The sequence below is a fragment of the Mandrillus leucophaeus genome, unplaced genomic scaffold (genome assembly GCF_000951045.1).
Source record: "Mandrillus leucophaeus isolate KB7577 unplaced genomic scaffold, Mleu.le_1.0 Scaffold432, whole genome shotgun sequence".
NCBI lineage: Eukaryota > Metazoa > Chordata > Mammalia > Primates > Cercopithecidae > Mandrillus > Mandrillus leucophaeus.
Window position 1 is genome coordinate 1,033,455 of NW_012104610.1, and position 17,591 is coordinate 1,051,045.

At 46.8% G+C, this 17,591-nt stretch overlaps 1 protein-coding gene across 3 annotated transcripts in view; it reads right to left on the minus strand.

Annotated features, from left to right (window-relative positions):
- The window catches only part of FOLR3 (folate receptor 3 (gamma)), a 39,898-nt gene that overhangs the window by 8,774 nt on the left and 13,533 nt on the right, over nucleotides 1-17,591 (minus strand). Inside the window, exons 1-2 of one of the 3 annotated variants that reach the window (XM_011993672.1) lie at nucleotides 1,328-1,341; nucleotides 976-1,149 (exon numbers count right to left, since the gene is read on the minus strand). In XM_011993672.1, the coding sequence (XP_011849062.1) occupies nucleotides 976-1,143 (168 nt within the window). In that variant the 5' untranslated portion in view covers nucleotides 1,144-1,149; nucleotides 1,328-1,341. Of the gene's footprint in view, nucleotides 1-975; nucleotides 1,246-1,327; nucleotides 1,342-17,591 lie in introns of those variants that run through there. The other 2 variants (XM_011993670.1, XM_011993671.1) reach the window with 2 other exon arrangements.

Below are 17,591 nucleotides of genomic sequence, written 5' to 3' on the forward strand. Positions count from 1 at the left end.
GAAATCCATGGGAGTCGAGCCAGATCTACCCATCTCCCACACCCTGGCCCACGCCCAGTGCGGGCTGACACAGAACATGCTTTCCTGCCGGCCTGACTTCACACTTGCTTTTCCTTGGATGTCCCAAATCCTGGTCTTCCTGCAAGACCCTTGCACATCATGGGTCTTGGGGTTTGGCAGACATGGGTCTTGCCTGTCAGGGTCAAGGGTTGCTGCCTCCAAAAGAGTTACTGAGTACAATGAGAAGAACTCCATTGCTATAGTAGGGGCTCAACAAATATCATCACTCTCATATAGCTCATGGCCTTGAGAATGATAGTCATCTGTCTCTCTCAAAGGTCTACATCCACACCATTTCCTGGCAAGGAGGATGTGCTCTAGAATGTTCTGAAAAGCAAATGAAGTGGTGGGCACAGAGTTTCCGTTTCAGTTTTGGTGGATGAAAGAGGTCAGGAGATGGATGGTGGTGATGGTTGCACAACCACATAAGCATACTTAATACCACTGAACCATACAGTTAAAAATGGCTCAAATGGAAAATGTATGTTATGTATTTGGGTGTTTTTTTTTTTTTTAATCCCGATTTAAAAATAAGCAAATGGAATGTTGGGAATGACTCAGATGTCATGGGGCTTTCAGACTGTCCTCTCTTCGCTTTAACCCACAGATTGTGTCCCTGCCACAGTCTCTCCCTGCGCACATTCCCAGCCCTCTGGGAATGTGAACCCTTGTAGGGAGCAGGCCAGGAGACCAGAATAATAAAATATAGGCACTCTCCTGAGCCTGAAGTTCAAATTGGAGCTCATATTCCCCAAGCTGCCTCAGTGGCCTCACCTGTGGCATGGCGGCCCCGGCCGCCCCTCCCCTTCCTTGTCGGCAGCGGCACCCTGGGTTCTGAGGACACTGGACCTGCCATTGCTCATGCCGTCACCCTCTGACCTGTGTGCATGCTGTCCTCCACCAGGCTGCCCTCACCTGGCCATACAGTTCGTCCTCGGGACTGGGCTGTGCCTTGTGGTGCTTGGCGTTCATGCAGACATTGAGCAGGTCCGTCCTGGCCTGCGCACTCCTGGGCTGGGCACTCCCCGAAGCGGTCACCAAAGCCAGAAGCAGCAGCTGCATCATCTGCCAGGCCATGTCCATCTATTCCTGCCAGAGAGCCACAGTCAGAGGTGGACAAGGCCTGAGGGAGGGGTAGCAGCCACGAGAGTGTGTACTGTCCCCTTCCCAGGCCCAGATCTCTGCCCTCCCCACTCCGCATCCACCACAGGGCAGCTGAGCCAAGACACGCGCTGCCTGTAGAGGTGAGAGGGAGCCCTTCCCTGACCTGGAGGCAGGACCCCTCCTCCTGCTTCCCACCAACAGCACTCTAGGTTCAGGCTCTGGCACCAGCTTGCTCTGTGATCACTTAGGGAACCACCGCCCTTATGGACTTCCCCTCTTGGATTTCTCCAGTGTTTTATGCAATTCTTTTCAAATTTGCACAAGGAGGAAACACAGGTGGTGGCCTGCTGATGCAAGAGTGAGACTCTAGACAGCCTCAGGCTTCTGCTTCCTCAGCCCGTCCTCTTACCCCAGGGCAGCTGAGGTTTAGATGCCCAGGGAAGCTGAGATGGGGACAGCAAAGGCCATGGAGCTGTCAGCTATTGTTCATGGTCCCAGAGCAGATGCTGTGGGAGGCAAAGGGATGGGGGCAATCACACCTCACCACTCACCCCTCCTGGGTCTTGGGAAATTACCCAGGCAGAAGCAGGCTCAGAGGTTGGGGGAGGCCAACAGGTCAGTGGCAAATGGAGGAGGGGGCTGAGCAAGAACAGATGGTGGTTGGTCAGTGGAGGCAAAGACAGCAGAGAGCCCAGCCTCTCAGGAGATGGGGAGGTGCTATCTTGCCTCCCATCTCTCATCCCCACTTTTCCCTCTGTCCTGTTGCAGGGCCTTACCTCTATTCTCAGCCCACCTGGGAAGGTGGAGTCTCTCCCACCTCCCCACCTACTTTATAACCCCATCCTGCCTGCTTGGTTAGACCCTCTGTTAGGGAAGGTGCACAAGGCTTTGTCTAGGAGACAGCTCAATTGTCTTTCAATAAGGACCCAGTTAAATTATGGTACATCTACCCTGTGGAATTTAATGTGGTAACAAAGAAAGAGAAAGCTCCTGATGTACAAATATGGAAAAACCTCCAAGCGCATTGTTAAGTGGAAAAAGAAAGGTGCAGAAAAATGCTATGCAACAAAAAAAAATTCTGTGTAAAAAAGCAGTAAGAATGTCTGTGTTGACTGGGTGTGGTGGCACGCCTGTAATCCCAGCACTTTGGGAGACCGAGGCAGGCGGATTTTTTTTTTTGAGACAGAGTCTCAATCTGTTGCCCAGGCTGGAGTGCAGTGGTGTGATCTCCGCTCACTGCAAGCAGCAGGTGGATCATTTGAGGTCAGGAGTTCGACATCAGCCTGGTCAATATGGTAAAACCCCATCTCTACTAAAAATACAAAAATTAGCTGAGTGTGGTGTCACACGCCTCTAATCCCAGCTACTCAGGAGGCTGAGACGGGAGAATCACTTGAACCTGGGAGGAGTTTGCAGTGAGCCAAGATCACACCACTGCACTCCAGCCTGGATAACAGAACATGACTCTGTCATTAAAAAAAAAAAGAATATCTGTGTTTGCAGGTGAAAATTCTGTGGCAAGGTGTGAAAAGAAATTAATAACTTGGTCACCTGGCAGAAGAGAACAGGATTAGGCATGAGACTTTTGTCTGTAAACCTTTCCACATTGTTTTGATTTTTGGACCATGTGAATATAAATCTTATTTAAATATATATAGGTATGTGTGCATACATACATAAATATACCAAGTATGAAGTGAAAATACTAAGACACAGAATGACTTCTCTGACTTGATAATATTTATGTAAATTTTGATAACACTAGAATGTGTACAACGATACATTTAAGTTAAGGATGCTATTCATGTGCTTGCAAAAGTATGAACATGAAGTCACCAAGGGTTCTGGTCCCTGGACATACGTCCAGTAAATTCGATGCACTTACACCACATGTATCCCATTTCTGTGCACAAATGGTAGCATACTGTTCTGTACTTTGCTTTTTTGGGTAGTTTCACTATAAATTTATTCTTCTTTTGACAAAAAAACAAAAACTTCATGAACTCAAGTTATCCACAATTGCACACTTGAGTATTACTGTACATCTGATATTAGATACACAGTAATACTCAATAACTAGTTATTTCTTTATGCTTCATAGGGTCCCAACTTAAAACTCTTTCATTAGCCAATATAAAAAAGGTTAGCTGGCTGGGTGTGGTGCCTTATGCCTGTAATCCCAGCGTTTTGGGAGGCCAAGGTGGATGGATCGCTTGATCCCAGGAGTTCGAGACCACCTGGGCAACAGAGGGAGACCTCATCTGCACAAAAAAAATACAAAAATTAGCCAGGTGTGGTGATACAAGCCTGTAGTTTCAGCCATTTGGGAGGGTGAGCTGGGAGGATTGCTTGAGCCCTGGAGGTCGAGGCTGCAGTGAGCTGTGATGGCACCACTGCACTCCAGTCTGGGTGTCAGAGTGAGAAACTGTCTCAAACAAACAAACAAAACAAAACAAAACAAAAGAAGAGAGAGAGAAAGAAAGAGAGAGAGAGAGAAGGAAGGAAGGAAGGGAGGGAGGGAGGGAGGAAGGAAGGAAGGAAGGAAAGAAAGAAAAGAGAGCTTCATGTTTTCAAGATAAAAGTGCCTAATCCTTGGTTTGTATTTCTCCAACACTCTTGCAGGCAGTAGAATTGCTACTAACCTGGGAAGATGACTGGCACTGCTCTATGTTTTGCTTATGTAGTGTGAAGTGATGTTTTCCCATTATGATGTTGGGAACATCTCCAGTACTGTTATCATTTACTCGGCTAGTAGAAAGCTTCTCCTGAGGCAGAGCCTGTGTTTTCAGTCTGGCCTCAGTATCTATTCCTGCTACAGGTGAGTCTGAGGTGACGAGACCAGTGTCTAGTTATGAAGCCCCTGCCTCCCCAGGGCTCCATCATGGATGAGTCCTGCACCATAATCAGCAGCCCTCTGCCCTCCCTCCATTGCACCCACCTGTGACTTTTCTCTTCTTTTCAATACCCTCCCCCAGCAACCTCTGCCAGTGACTTTGAATGTGTTGCGGGGGTCTTTGCAGAAGAATTGCCCGACTGAATTTTGCCCAGATTCCTGACTCACAACATCTTGGAATATAATAAAATAGTTATCGTTTCAAGCAACTATGTGTATTTGATTTTTTAAACTTTTTGTTTTGAAATAATTTTAGACTTGCAGAAAAACTGCAAAAAATCATCAAAAGATTTCCCATGTGTTTTCATGCAACTTCCCCAAATGTTGACATCTTATGTAACCAAAGCCCAGTTACTTAAAAAATCAGGAAATTAATATTGAGGCAATACTGTTAACTAATCTACAAGCTTTATCCCCTTTACACCAGTTTCCCCACCAATGTCCTTTCTCTGACCCAGATTCAGTCCATGATTCCAGGTTGCATTTAGTTGTCATGTCCCCTCAGTCTCCTCCAATTTGTGACAGTTCCTCAATGTCTGTCTTTGTCTTTTATGACCTTGACACTTTCGGAGAATTACTGGTCAGTTATTTTGCAGAATGTCCCTCAATTTGGGTTTGTCTGCATTTTCTTGTAATTAGCTTGAGATTATGCATTTTGGCAAGAAAATTAGAGAGGAGAGGTGCTTTTGTCAGTGCATCATATCAAGGGGTACATGATGAGGGTTGCTACATCTTATTGCTGGTAATTATTGGGTTAAAGAGATTTCCTTACCATATAATTGTTAGTTTCCCTTTGTTAGTAATCCTACCTTGTAGGGAGACACTCTGAGACTATGTGAATATCCTTTTCATATTTTCATCCACTTAGTTTAACGTTGCCTGCAGCAATACACCACAAAATTATGGAATGATTTGTTATGCAGCAACAGACAACTAGTAAACCCATGAGAGTTAGTAGTGTGTTTCTTAAACTCTGAGGAAACAATTTGGCTTATAACCTTAGTTTAGCCACACAGCAGTTACTCTTACTACAACAAAACTGCCAGGAAAAACAGAGTACTAATCACATTAATCTTTAAATGAAATCAATTATAAAAGTGAGTAGTTATAATAGTTAAACCTACTTTACCCTCTGTGAACATTCTGCATGATGGACTTGAGACAGTGGACTGAATAACTGCTCAGGAAATCAGCACTACCTCAGTTACTTTCTGATGGGTCCTTTTAATACAGTAAACAGAAGATTTCATAGACAGAAATACTGGCTCTTCAAGGCTTCTTCAATCATGAGAATGTTTCTGAGAAGCTTCTGAGCAAATACTTCTATGGAAGATGATCACAGATCTGAGGTCTTTGTACTTCATAATTATTCTGTCAACCACAGTCATATTAATCCCCACTCTGCACATGTATCAATGGCACTAGGACCTAAACCACTATGCCCGCAGGGTCCAAAAAGAAAGAGGTATGTCCTCAACCAATGAATTTCCGATACTATAGACTTCATAAAATTCATGCCTTCCAATCCCAGACTCCACTATCATGGCCAAGGCCAGATCTGGTTGACTTGCCAATGGTGCTAATGACTCTACTAAAGATTCTGGTGAATGCCAAGGCCAGCCTTCATCCAAGTGACCAGAATACCTTTAATGAATGACTGGTTTTCAGTAGCCTCTACATAAAAGGCACACTGATTTGCTATACCTACAACTATAGCTGTTGGCTTTTTGCTTGTTTTGACCTGAAAGTTAATCATGGGCATGGCCTCTCTTTAAGGCTTTCTATCTCAGGTACCAACGATGATAGCAAGAACAAAGTGCCTGTTCACTGTATCAAATATCAGATAGTTATCCAAGTCCAGCATCTAGGTGCACGGAGCCCCCAAGGAGTCCAGGCAACTGTTGAGGGTAGATGGGCCAATCTTTATTTTACCTTATTTTTTATTTTTTGGAGACTAGTCACTCTTGTCACCCCAGCTGGAGTGCAGTGGCACTATCATGGCTCACTGCAGCCTCAACCTCCCTGAGTATCTGAGACTACAGGCACGCACCATGACACCCAGCTAGTTTTTGTATTTTTGTAGAGAGGAGGTTTCTCTGTGTTGCCCGGGCTGGTCTGCAACTCTTGGGCGCAAACAATCCTCCAACCTAGGCCTCCCAAAATACTGGGACTACAGGAGTGAGCCACCATGCCTGGCCAAGAAGGGCCAATCTTGAGTCTTGCCCAAATTCCTGACTCACAAAATCTTGAAGTATAATTAAATAAGTATTGTGTTTTTGTTTTGTTTTATTTTGTTTGGTTTGGTTTGGTTTGGTTTTGAGACAGAGTCTTGCTGTGTCCCCCAGGTTGGAGTGCAGTGGCACGATCTCAGCTCACTGCAGCCTCCGCTTTCCGGGTTCCAGTGATTCTCTTGCCTCAGCCTCCCAGGTAGCTGGGATTACAGGCACGTGTCACCATGCCCGGCTAATTTCCGTATTTTTAGTAGAGACTGGGATTCACCATGTTGGCCAGGCTGGTCTCGAACTCCCAACCTCAGGTTATCTGCCCGCTTTGGCCTCCCAAATTGCTAGGATTACAGGCATGAGCCACTGCATCCAGCCTAATTGGTATTGTTTTAAGCCACCAAGTTTATTTGATTTTTTTAACTTAGTGTTTGGAAATAATTTCAGACTTAACAGAAAAATTGCAAAAGTAGTAAAGAGGTTTCCCATATGTTTTCATCCAGTTTCCCCAAATGTTGGCATCTGACATAACCAAAGCCCAATTACTTAAAAAATCAGGAAACTAACATTGAGGGAATACTTTTAACTAATCTACAAACTTTATTCTTTTTCATCAGTATCCCCACCAATGTTCTTTCTCTGGATGCCATGGCACCAATCCTCAGGAAGAAGAATACCCCCTAATTCCCTTGCACTTTGATTTCTTTTCTTTTTTCTCTTTCTTTTTGACAGGGTCTCTCTCTGTCACCGAGGCTGGAGTGCAGTGGCATAATCATAGGTCATAGCAGCCTTGACGTCTTGGGCTCAAGTGATCCTCCCACCTCAGCTTCCCAAAGTGCTAGAATTACAGGCATGAGCCACTGTGCCCAGCTCACTTTGCTTGCTTTACTTAACAGAATGTACTATATAGATGGTCCCTTATCTGTGTACATAGATCTATATGATTCTATTTCATTATTCTATTGAATTTAAGTGGCTTCTTGTATTTCACTGTTATAGTCAATGCTGCAGGGAATGTCCTTGTATAATCGTCCACCTTTGTATATAAGAACATATCTAGTGGAGGGGGAATGTAAAATAGTCCAGATGCTGTGAAAAAAAATTAAATATAGAATTACCATATGATCCAGCAATTCCTCTTGTGGGCATACACCCAAAAGAATTGAAAGCAGGGATGCAAACAGCTATCTGTGCAGTCATATTCACAGCAGCATTATTCATGATAGCCAAAAGTTGAAAGCAACCCAAGTGTCCACCGATGGATAAATGGATAAACAAAATGTTGTTTCTACAACTGGACACAGTGAAAGAGTTTTAAGCAGGGGAATGTCACAGTTCAATTGGCAGTCTTGGTGTGTTCAGATGGGATTATGTATAGGCTGGAATTGGGCAAGGTAGACTAGCTAGAAAGCTGTTTCACAAGTCCGGGCCTGAGATGATGGTGCCTTCAACCAGGAGGGTAGAAGTGGGGATTCATTCAAAAAATAAGTTCAGAATTAGTTATTGGGCACCTACCACGTGCTAGGCTGTTCTGGGTTCTAGAGCTACAGAAGTGACCAAGAAAAAGTCCCTACTGTCATGGAGCTGACATTCTAGTTTGGGGGTGGGAGATTGTTAGGGAGAGACAATAGAAAACAAATGTATAAAGAGGGTGTGCTCTGAAGAAAACTGAAGCAGGCTAAGTGGACAGAGAGTGAGGAAGGAGGGGCTATCTTCTACAGGAAAGATCTAGGAAGTGATGCTTGGGCTGATACCATAATGAGGTAAGAAGGGAGTCATGTGAACCTGGAGGAAGGAGTGCTCCAGACAGAGGGACCAGTAGGTCCAAAGGCCCTGAGGCAAAAATGTACTCAGTGCATTTCAGGAGCAAACAGCAAGGAGGAGGCCAGTGTGGCCAGCAGTGAGCTGGGAGAGGCAGGTGTGGGGTCCAGGCCAGATCTGCAGGGCCCCAAGGTTCAGACTCAGCAAAGACTGGGGATTTTACTCTGAGTGAAATGGAAACTTCATTTACTTTTTCCAGTTCAGCATCTGATCTGACTCTAGGGACAAGGGAAAGTAGACAATTGACACAGATGTCTATGTGAATGGCCCAGCCTCAAGGCAACCATGACTTGAACCAGGGCTAAGAGGTGGCAGCGGACGTGGTAAAAAGGGAGGAATAATCTCATGTCTTTTGAAGCATGCTTTAATGGGATTTGCTGATGTACTGGATGGGGGACATGAGAGAAAGGGAGGAATTAGGATGACTCCAGAGTGTGTTGGTCTGAGCAATTAGAGGGGAGTGCTTGGCTATTTACTGAGATGAGGAAGGCTGAGAGTGGAATAGGGATGGAGTGAGAAGGGGAAAGAATTGTGGAATTAAGGGAAAGAGTGGATTCATGAGACACTTGGTAAATCACATCTCCAGGGCTTAGAGACTTCTTGGATGTGGTGGGAGAGGTAGGGAACAAAAATAAGTGGGTTTCTGGCTTGTGAACTGGGGAGATGTTGGTGCCATTTTCTGAGATGGAGAAGCCGTGGGGCTAGTGCTGCTGCAGGAGTCTGGGACATCAGAAATCTGGGTGGCAGATGCCGAGATTGTAGCCCCAAATCTTCATTCCCTTTTCCACTTGGCTCCCTCCCTCACTTCTTTAGGGATTTCTTCAGAGGCCTTTTTATTACCAAGGCTTTTTCTGACCACCTTCTCTTGAATATTGGGTCTACCTCACCCCTGCTTGCTCCCTTCTCTTCCCTGGTTTTATTTTTCTCACCTCATTTATGAACAACCGATATTACTACCTATTTACGTGACTGTCTCCCTGTCTCCCCCAACTACATTGTCAATGTCATGAGAGCAGGGATTTGTGTCCATTTTGTTCATGGCTTTATCCTAAGCACTTAGAACAGTGCCCTGGCACATAGCGGCAGTCAGTAAATATTTGTTGTCTGAGTAGGAAAATGCCAAGTGAAGGGTGAGGTGGTGGTAGGGGCTAGGATGATCTCTGGAGGCCACCCCTGATTTTTATTTCTTTGAGGCTGCTCCAGTCTGGACTCAGTGAATCTTGGTGAAACTGACTTGGCCCTAGAAGCTGAAAGCAGATGGGACAATGGCAGAGGGGAACAGGGAACTGGAATGAAGAAGAAACATAGGAGACTCCATTTCCTCACCTGAAGTGTAAAATGACGTATGACTTCCCTAAAAGGCTGCAAGTGATGGATTGAATGTGGAGGGTGGGAGGAAGAGGAATCAATGTTTCTAGAGTACAAGGTAGGAGTGGTGGAAGTAGAGATAGGGTAAGACAGTAAATGTTTGCAGTTTAGTAATAAAGGGTGTTTTTCTGTGAAAAGCTGGTAGTCAAGAAAGGAGGAGAGGAGGCCAGACTGCCTGGTAGTGATAGCGACAGGAGGCAGCCAGATGCCTAGGTGGGTACCTGGTGAAACCATAAGTCCAAGACAAAGCCAGTTTAAAGCCCGAAAGCCAAGCTACAAGTTAAATCCTCAGACCAGATGGAAAAGTTGTCTTTCCATTTGGTGTGCTTTCCTCTGATTGATCCCCACCCTTCGTCTATTTTTCATATACCTACCCTTCCCTAATTGGTTTTGTACACTGTTGTGCCCACCTTTGAGTGACATCTTTGCTTTAACCCATTTTGCATATTCACAAACCAATGAGCACACACTCCCCATCCTGTGCCTGTAAAGACCCCAGACTCAGTCAGTAAAGGGGAAGACAGCTGTACTTTGAGGAGATGAGTAGACTTTGGGGAAGAGACTGTCATACTGTGGAAGAGATGGCCTGACTTTGGGGGAAGATGACTGGCCCTTCCCATCCCCTCTCCAGCTCCCCTCTCCTCTGAGAGCCATTTTCATCCCTTAATAAAATTCCCTGCCTTCACCATCCTTCAGTTGTCCACGTGACCTCATTGTTTTTGGATGCCAGGCAAGGGCTCTGGATCCACCGAGTGCGGGTCCCCAGAAAAGCTGTTACACTGGCCCTTTGCCCTTGCTGGCAGAGGGCAACCACTCCATGCAATGAGGCAAGGGTCCAACTGAGCTGCTAACGCACCACCATTTATGGACATTGGAACTAAGAAACCACTGTAAAACTCACTCTGGGGCTTTGGGGTCACAGGCACCCTCACCTGGATGCTGCCGCCAGGGGCCAACTGAGCTGCTAATATACCACTGTCCTTGGATGATGGAACTAGTGTCATGGGATCTTTGGGGTATTGCTTTTCTGGCCAGAAACCTCTGTGGCCAGTGGTGCCTTTACTCAAGTTCTTGTCCTGCATCCACGAGGAATGAGGTATGCAGACAAGTGAAGGGTAAGCAAAATAAAAAGGAGCTTTATTGAGTGTTAGAACAGCTCAGAGGCGTCGGGTCCCGTGGCTCACGCCTGTAATCCCAGCACTTTGGGAGGCCGAGGCGGGTGGATCACGAGGAGAGGAGATCGAATCCATTCTGGCTAACACAGTGAAACCCCGTCTCTACTAAAAAATACAAAAACATTAGCCAGGCATGGTGGCGGGCGCCTGTGGTCCCAGCTATTTGGGAGGCTGAGGCAGGAGAATGGCATGATCCCAGGAGGCAGAACTTGCAATGAGCCGAGATCATGCCACTGCACTCCAGCCTCAGCAACAGAGAAAGCAAGACTCCGTCTCAAAAAAAAAAAAAAAAAAAAAAAAAAAAAAAAAGAACAGCTCAGAGGAGACCCCAATGGGTAGCTCCTCTCTAGGCCAATCATTCCGTCCAGTGTTTAGCTCTTAGTAGAGAGGACAGTTCCTCTCTGCTGCTGCTCATCCCATCATCTTCCCAGCTCTCAGCAGAGAGGGTAGCTCCTCTCTGCAGCTGGTCATCCCATGATCTCTCCAACCTCTGCTCTGCTTTGGCTAATATCAGAGCTTTTATGGGCCTCAGAGGAGAGGAAGTGAGTGCTGATTTGTCCATGGGCAGGCCTGGAAAAGGCACCACAAGTTCCCGCTGACTCCAGTCCTTGGGACTGGCAGCCCAGCCCCCAGGCTTCAGGTCCTCCCTGGCCTGAAGGTAGAGCTTCAATGGGCACCAGTCCTTTCCTGCCCAGGAGCCTGTCTGCCTCTTACCACCACTCATGGCACCCAGGCCGCTCATGCCAAGGGTGACCACAGGCCAGCAGCGAGCTGTCCCCAGCCTCATTTCAGCCTCCTTCCCACACTTGTTGGCACCCAAAATCCGGAGGGGGAGGGCTGAGGCAGCAGGGGGCTGTTACATCAGTGATGCCCTGAGCCTGTGCGCACCTAGCCAGACTGCAATAGGCTCAGCCCCAACCCTACCCTGAGATCAGAGTGGGCATCGGGAGTGGGGAGAGGCCAGGCACTGGAGGCAGACACCCCTGAGCCTGCCATGACTGGGTCTGGGGACGCTCCTGGACCCCCAAGAGTTAACAGGAGGTCTGGGCCCACAGCCAAGATGTGGGTGGCTGCAACTGTTCCTGGGGAACTCCTGTCCTGCCAGCTCAGGAGAGGCACAGCTTCCACCTGTCCCCAGCTCTGCAGAATGCCCATCCCTGGTCATGCCCCTTCTCTGTGTCCCCTCACAGTGGTGGCAGGCAAGGAGCAGGTGGCATGGTGGCCACAGCCAACTCCGCACAAATGAACCCGATGCTCCTAGGACTGGTCCTGTGAGTCCCAGCTGCACCTTTGGCCGGGTGTTCATTGGCTCCCAGGACACAGCAGGGAGCAAGGTTGAGGCTGCAGCAGAGGCTCCGGGCCTGGGCACGGGTCTGGCCTGGCTGGGTGGGGGGGGCAGCACAGTCGGCTGCCATAGGGACATGGGACACAGGGGACCCACCGCGACTACTGCTGCTCCCATAGCCACTCCTGCTGCCTCCTTGCAGCCTGGGGCATGCCAGCCCAGGCCAGCATCCAGGGCAGGGGTGACATTGGTCCAAGTTCTCTGGTGCTCTGGGGCAGCCCAGGACTCCCCCTCACCTGGCTTGAGACCCTGCCAGGGGTGCACCTCTGGGAGCAGATTGCAGGCCCTGGACCTGGTCACCGGGAGCCACAGGCTTGGCAGTCACCTTGACACTGGGTGGATCCTGGGGATGCAGCCTTGGGCCGCCTCACGCTGAGTCTCCCACCGAGGCATGGGAACCTGGCACAGGAATCTGGCGCCGTTTGCAGGGTGGGCACGATGGCCACATCACTGTCTGGGTCTGGGAGGCAGGCGACATTCCCACTTCCTGCCCCAGGCCTCTGAAGCCCGACTACCACGCTGCATTTGGGGCCCAGCTCCTGTGCTCGGTGCGCAAGCACGCCACCACTCTGGGCTCAGCTCTGCCTCAGGGCCCCTCTGTACCCAACTGTGCCATTCCCCCACCAGCGGGTGGTTCAATCTGCCGCAGTGGCTCCCTGAGGCAGGATCCCAGGGCAGCAGGCCCTGGGGACCATTTGCCTTGGCATCCACACCCAAAGACCCACGGCCCACACCCACACCCCACCACAGCCGGTGCCATGGCAACTGCCGCTTTGGACGGCCCACCACTGCCATCACTAGGAGAGCACTGTAACACCCACTTTTGTGTCTCCCACCTGGGCACTGCTGTGGGCCCTGCACAGAGCTTGCTCCTGCTGGCACCTGTAGCTGCCAGCCAGATCCCGCACTTTCTCACTCACATGCTCCTTCCCACAAAGGGGTTCAGTGCGGCAGAGCAAATAAACAGGGCACCCCTGTCACGAGTCTGGCGAAGGGGCAAAGAAAAAAATCCTTCATCATCTGGGGCTCATCTGGAATTTGTCAAAAGGGTGAGTAGAAGCAGATCTGACTCATCACTTCTTTTCCAAGACTTAATGTCCTCAGACTCTCCTCTGAAGGCAGATGAAGCACCCAACCTCGGGGTGGTCAGTTGAGAATGCATGGTACAGCTACAGAGGGCCGAATGTGACTCTGCCATCCTTCTCTCTCTTTTAGGTGAAAGGAATGTTGGCCTGTTTCCCTTCACAGAGGACTAGCTGTCACGTAGGACTGGAATAAGATCCTGGGGCAACTGAAGTCATCTGGCCGAGGCCACTCCCTGGCGTTGCCATAAGGCCCCTAGAGTTGGCTTGGTCCCCAACCGCCTGTTAGAGCATCGGCCAAGACCCATAGACTTTTCTATGTAACTCTTCCTTCCTCTTTCACGTTTTGAAATGGCATCTATCTCTTCTTTTATAATGTTAAGGGTGTTGCTGCAAATTGCAGAGGTATTACTAGGTAGAACGAGCATCTGGCCCAGCCATCAGATATGCAATTTGGAAAAATGCGATTTCTGTCTGTTCTTAGAAGCAAGGAAGGTACAGTGATTAACAGTCTTTTCCCAGTTGAAGGGACCCATGTGCACAAAGCAGGAGGCTTTTTTACCCCCAGGCACCTCCCCACACCATGATACTTAGGCTGTTTCCACCCCCCACTCTTTTATCCACCATGTCAGGAGTTCACATAGCCCTGCAAGTATAGGAAGCTTTTCTATGTGAGAAGTTTTTTTTCCCCTACCTTAGTAGTCTGCTTATGATAGGGAAGTAATGGGGGAGTGACCCACCAGCTTCTGGCTGCAAATTTGGCGAGGGTCATCTGGGACTTAATTTACATGAATCCATGCACCCTCGAGACACTTTTTTGTCCCAAACTCAATTCCAAGCTTCAGTATGAAGCCTTAGAAAGAAAAACTGGATCTGAGGGATCCAGAGGCAGACAACAATGGAAGTTAAAGGGTACAGTGCAGGTGAGCAAGACTAATTCCTGCTGAGTAAGCCAAGCCCCTATTTCATGGATAGAGGTCATGCTAGTACCCATGGCATAAATGAGGTCTGGGGAATTCAAAGGTTATGACAGCAGGGGGACAAGCAGCACATGGGTGAGTGTGAATAATTCCCACCCCCTAGGCCACCTGTCAACATGGGTAAAAGCCACATTCACACCCATGGGTGGCACCCTGCCAAGGTCACCTGGACTCGGGGATGTAAGAATGGAAGAAAGAAGGGGTTGCCAGGCGTGGTGGCTTACACCTGTAATCCCAGCACTTTGGGAGGCTGAGGCAAGTGGATCACTTGAGGTGAGGAGTTCAAGACCAGCCTCGCCAACATGGCTAAATCCTGTCTCTATTAAAAATACAAAAATTAGCCAGGTATGGTGGCATGTACCTGTAATCTCAGCTAACGGGAAGGCTGAGGCTGGGGAATCACTCAAACTCAGGAGGTGGAGGTTGCAGTGAGCCAAGATCATGACATTGTGCTCCAGCCTGGGCAACAGAGTGAGACTGTCCCCCCCCCCAAAAAAAAAAACTAACAAGAGGGACACCTCTTCTTTGTCTTCCTAATGTACCCCCAGTATTTGCTGGGAAGAGAAAGGAACTAAGAGATGCCTTGTTCCCCTCTTTCCAGATGGGTAACCAATCATCTTCAGTCTGTACTTCTCTCAAACGCCTCCTGAATCACTGGGTCTCCTTTGAAAAAAAAAAATGCCTTCGTTTTCCTTTTTTCTCCTCTGTCCTCTCTTTGCAGACAGGTAATCGTGTCCCCATGACACAGGACACTCCCCTCAGATGCATCCCCCAGACTGGGAAAAGTTAATTTCTCAAATCTTAAACTGCTTGACTGAAAACTGAGCTTGGGGTAGGGCGCGCTGAGCGCTGTGGCTCACGCCTGTAATCCCAGCACTTTGGGAGGCCAATAAGGGCACATTACCTAAGGTTAGAAGTTTGAGACCACCAGCCTGGCCAATGTGGTGAAACCCCGTCTCTACTAAAAATACAAAAATTAGGCCAGGTGCGGTGGCTCAGACACCTGTAATCCCAGCACTTTGGGAGGCCGAGGCAGGTGGATCACCTGAGGTCGGGAGTTTGAGACCAGCCTGACCAACATGGATAAACCCCATCTCTACTAAAAATACAAAATTAGCTGCACGTGATGGTGCATGCCTGTAATCCCAGCTACTTAGGAGACTGAGGCAGGAGAACCACTTGAACCTGGGAGGTGGAGGTGGTGGTGAGCTAAGATTGTACCATTGCGCTCCAGCCTGGGCAACAAGAGCGAAACTCTGTCTCAAAAAAAAAAAAAAAAAAAAAAATTTGTCAGGCATGGTGGCATGTGCCTGTAATCCCAGCTACTCGAGAAGCTGAGGCAGGAGAATTGCTTGAACCCGGGAGGCGAGGTTGCAGTAAGCTGAGATCGCGCCATTGCACTCTAGCCTGGGTGGCAAGAGTGAAACTCCGTCTCAAAAACAAACAAACAAACAAACAAAAAAACTGAGCTTGGGGGAAGGGAACCCAGAGGCCTGACATGCGGACAGAAGAGTAAAAGTTTTCTGCCAGTCGGACCTCTGGCCTCTCTCTCCCTGTGCAAAATGTTAAAAGAAATGGTAAAGTTCAAAAGCCAGAAATATTGGTGGCTTGGCATGGCTAAAGTTGGGTACTAAGGGATTTAAAAGGATTATCTTAAAGAGTGTTCAGCTTAATTAAAAGTGGATATCCAAGCTATAGGTATATTTAAAAGGCCTTTGTGTTTTTCTCTTCTTGGGTCTTGTTTTTCTGAAAAACAATTTTTTCTCAGTCAACTGAATTATTTTTCTCCAATTTGTCTTGTCACTCTTAATGCATGCGTGAGAGGCCTTAAGATAACTTCTGAGAGCATGAGACTCCTTGAGAAAAACAGAGAAGTCGCCACAGATCCCATTTTGGAAAAAAAACAAAAACAAACAAACAAAAAACTCTGTTTTTCTTATAAAACCCCAGGAATTAAAAGCAGATAGATCCTTTTCAAACTCTGTTTTTGTCTTCCAGCTCTGCTTGTTTATTAGGCCCTGGAAACTGCATGCTTTCCTAGCCCTGCTTCTTGAAGTGCTCCATCCAATAATCCAATTAGGAGATTGGCAAATTAAAAATCTTACAACTACTGAATGTTCTGTCTGTCTGTGTAATCATATATGTGTTATTTATGTGTGATGTTTATATAAAAAAAGAGCTCTAATTCGCTTAAAGAAAATAAGTGCTTAGATCAAACATTTTTTGAAGGAAAAACAAAAGCTGTATTGCCTTTTAGTTCATGTGACTTTAATCTTTGAGAAAGAAAAACAATTTTGAAGATAATTGGTAAAATACAAATGTCATCAAAATGAAAATATGCGGTCTAATGTATGCGGGTCAGATACTAGGTTTGCTAAATGTTATAAGGTTATAAACTGCTTCTTTGGCTTTTGAGAACTGTTTGACTTGCCTGCTTTACAATTTGGTAAGGTCTGGGGACATATGGAATTAACCACACCCTTAACTATGCTGGAAGAGTCACACTTTATCTGTGCCTAGTACATAATTAAAATAACTTACCAGGTTTTACATTAAAATTAAAAATTGCTAAGAGTTACCATTGGAACATGTAATTGAGACTACTGAAAATAGATTTACATGCAAGGGTGAAATCTGACTTTCTCTCTTGAAGATTTTCATGTAATGGTAAAAGATAATGAAAGGTTTTTGCCTTGCTTTAAAATTTTTGAGTCATCATTTTGGCTAAAATAAATAACATAGTAATCTGGAGTTCTATTTCAAAATAGTAAGTGTTTTAAATCTTTAATATGTTTGACAGACTTCCCAAAATCAAACTTCAGGTTCAAGGTTGTCTTTTCTAACCCCTAACTTTTGGATGCCACTGAAGGCCCCAGAGCATCCAAAAGAGAGGTAAACAGGATTATTTAACACATTTAGTTACATGGGATTGCCAAAATAAAAATAATGTATGACCTTCTTCAGTGTATATTTTAGTGAATAATATTAATATATGTTCCAAAATTGTATGGGATTTATTTATTTATTTATTTGAGATGGAGTCTCAGTCTGTCACCAGGTTAGAGTGCAGTGGCATGATCTTGGCTCACTGCAATCTCCACCTCCAGTGTTCAAGTGATTCTCCTCCCTCAGTCTCCTGAGTAGCTAGGACTACAGGCATGTGCTACCATGCCCAGCTAATTTTTGTATTTTTAGTAGAAACAGGGTTTCACCATGTTGGCCAGTATGGTCTAGATCTCTTGACCTCATGATCCATCTGCCTTGGCCTCCCACACTGCTGGAATTACAGGCATGAGCCATGGTGCCCGGCCTAATTGTTTGGGACTTCTAAAACGCAAACGTCTGAGTATATGCTATCAGTCATAATTAAGGTTATTGTGTTAAGTTATTATAAACCACAGAGAAAAACCAAATTTCTTTGTCAATCATGTTTTTGAGTGCGACTACCCAAGGATATTTTGTTATTCACAGACAATTGTTGTCTTGTTTTGACCCTTTTCAAAAGATGATTTGTGGTCAGCTATTGGACTTTGAAAGGTGC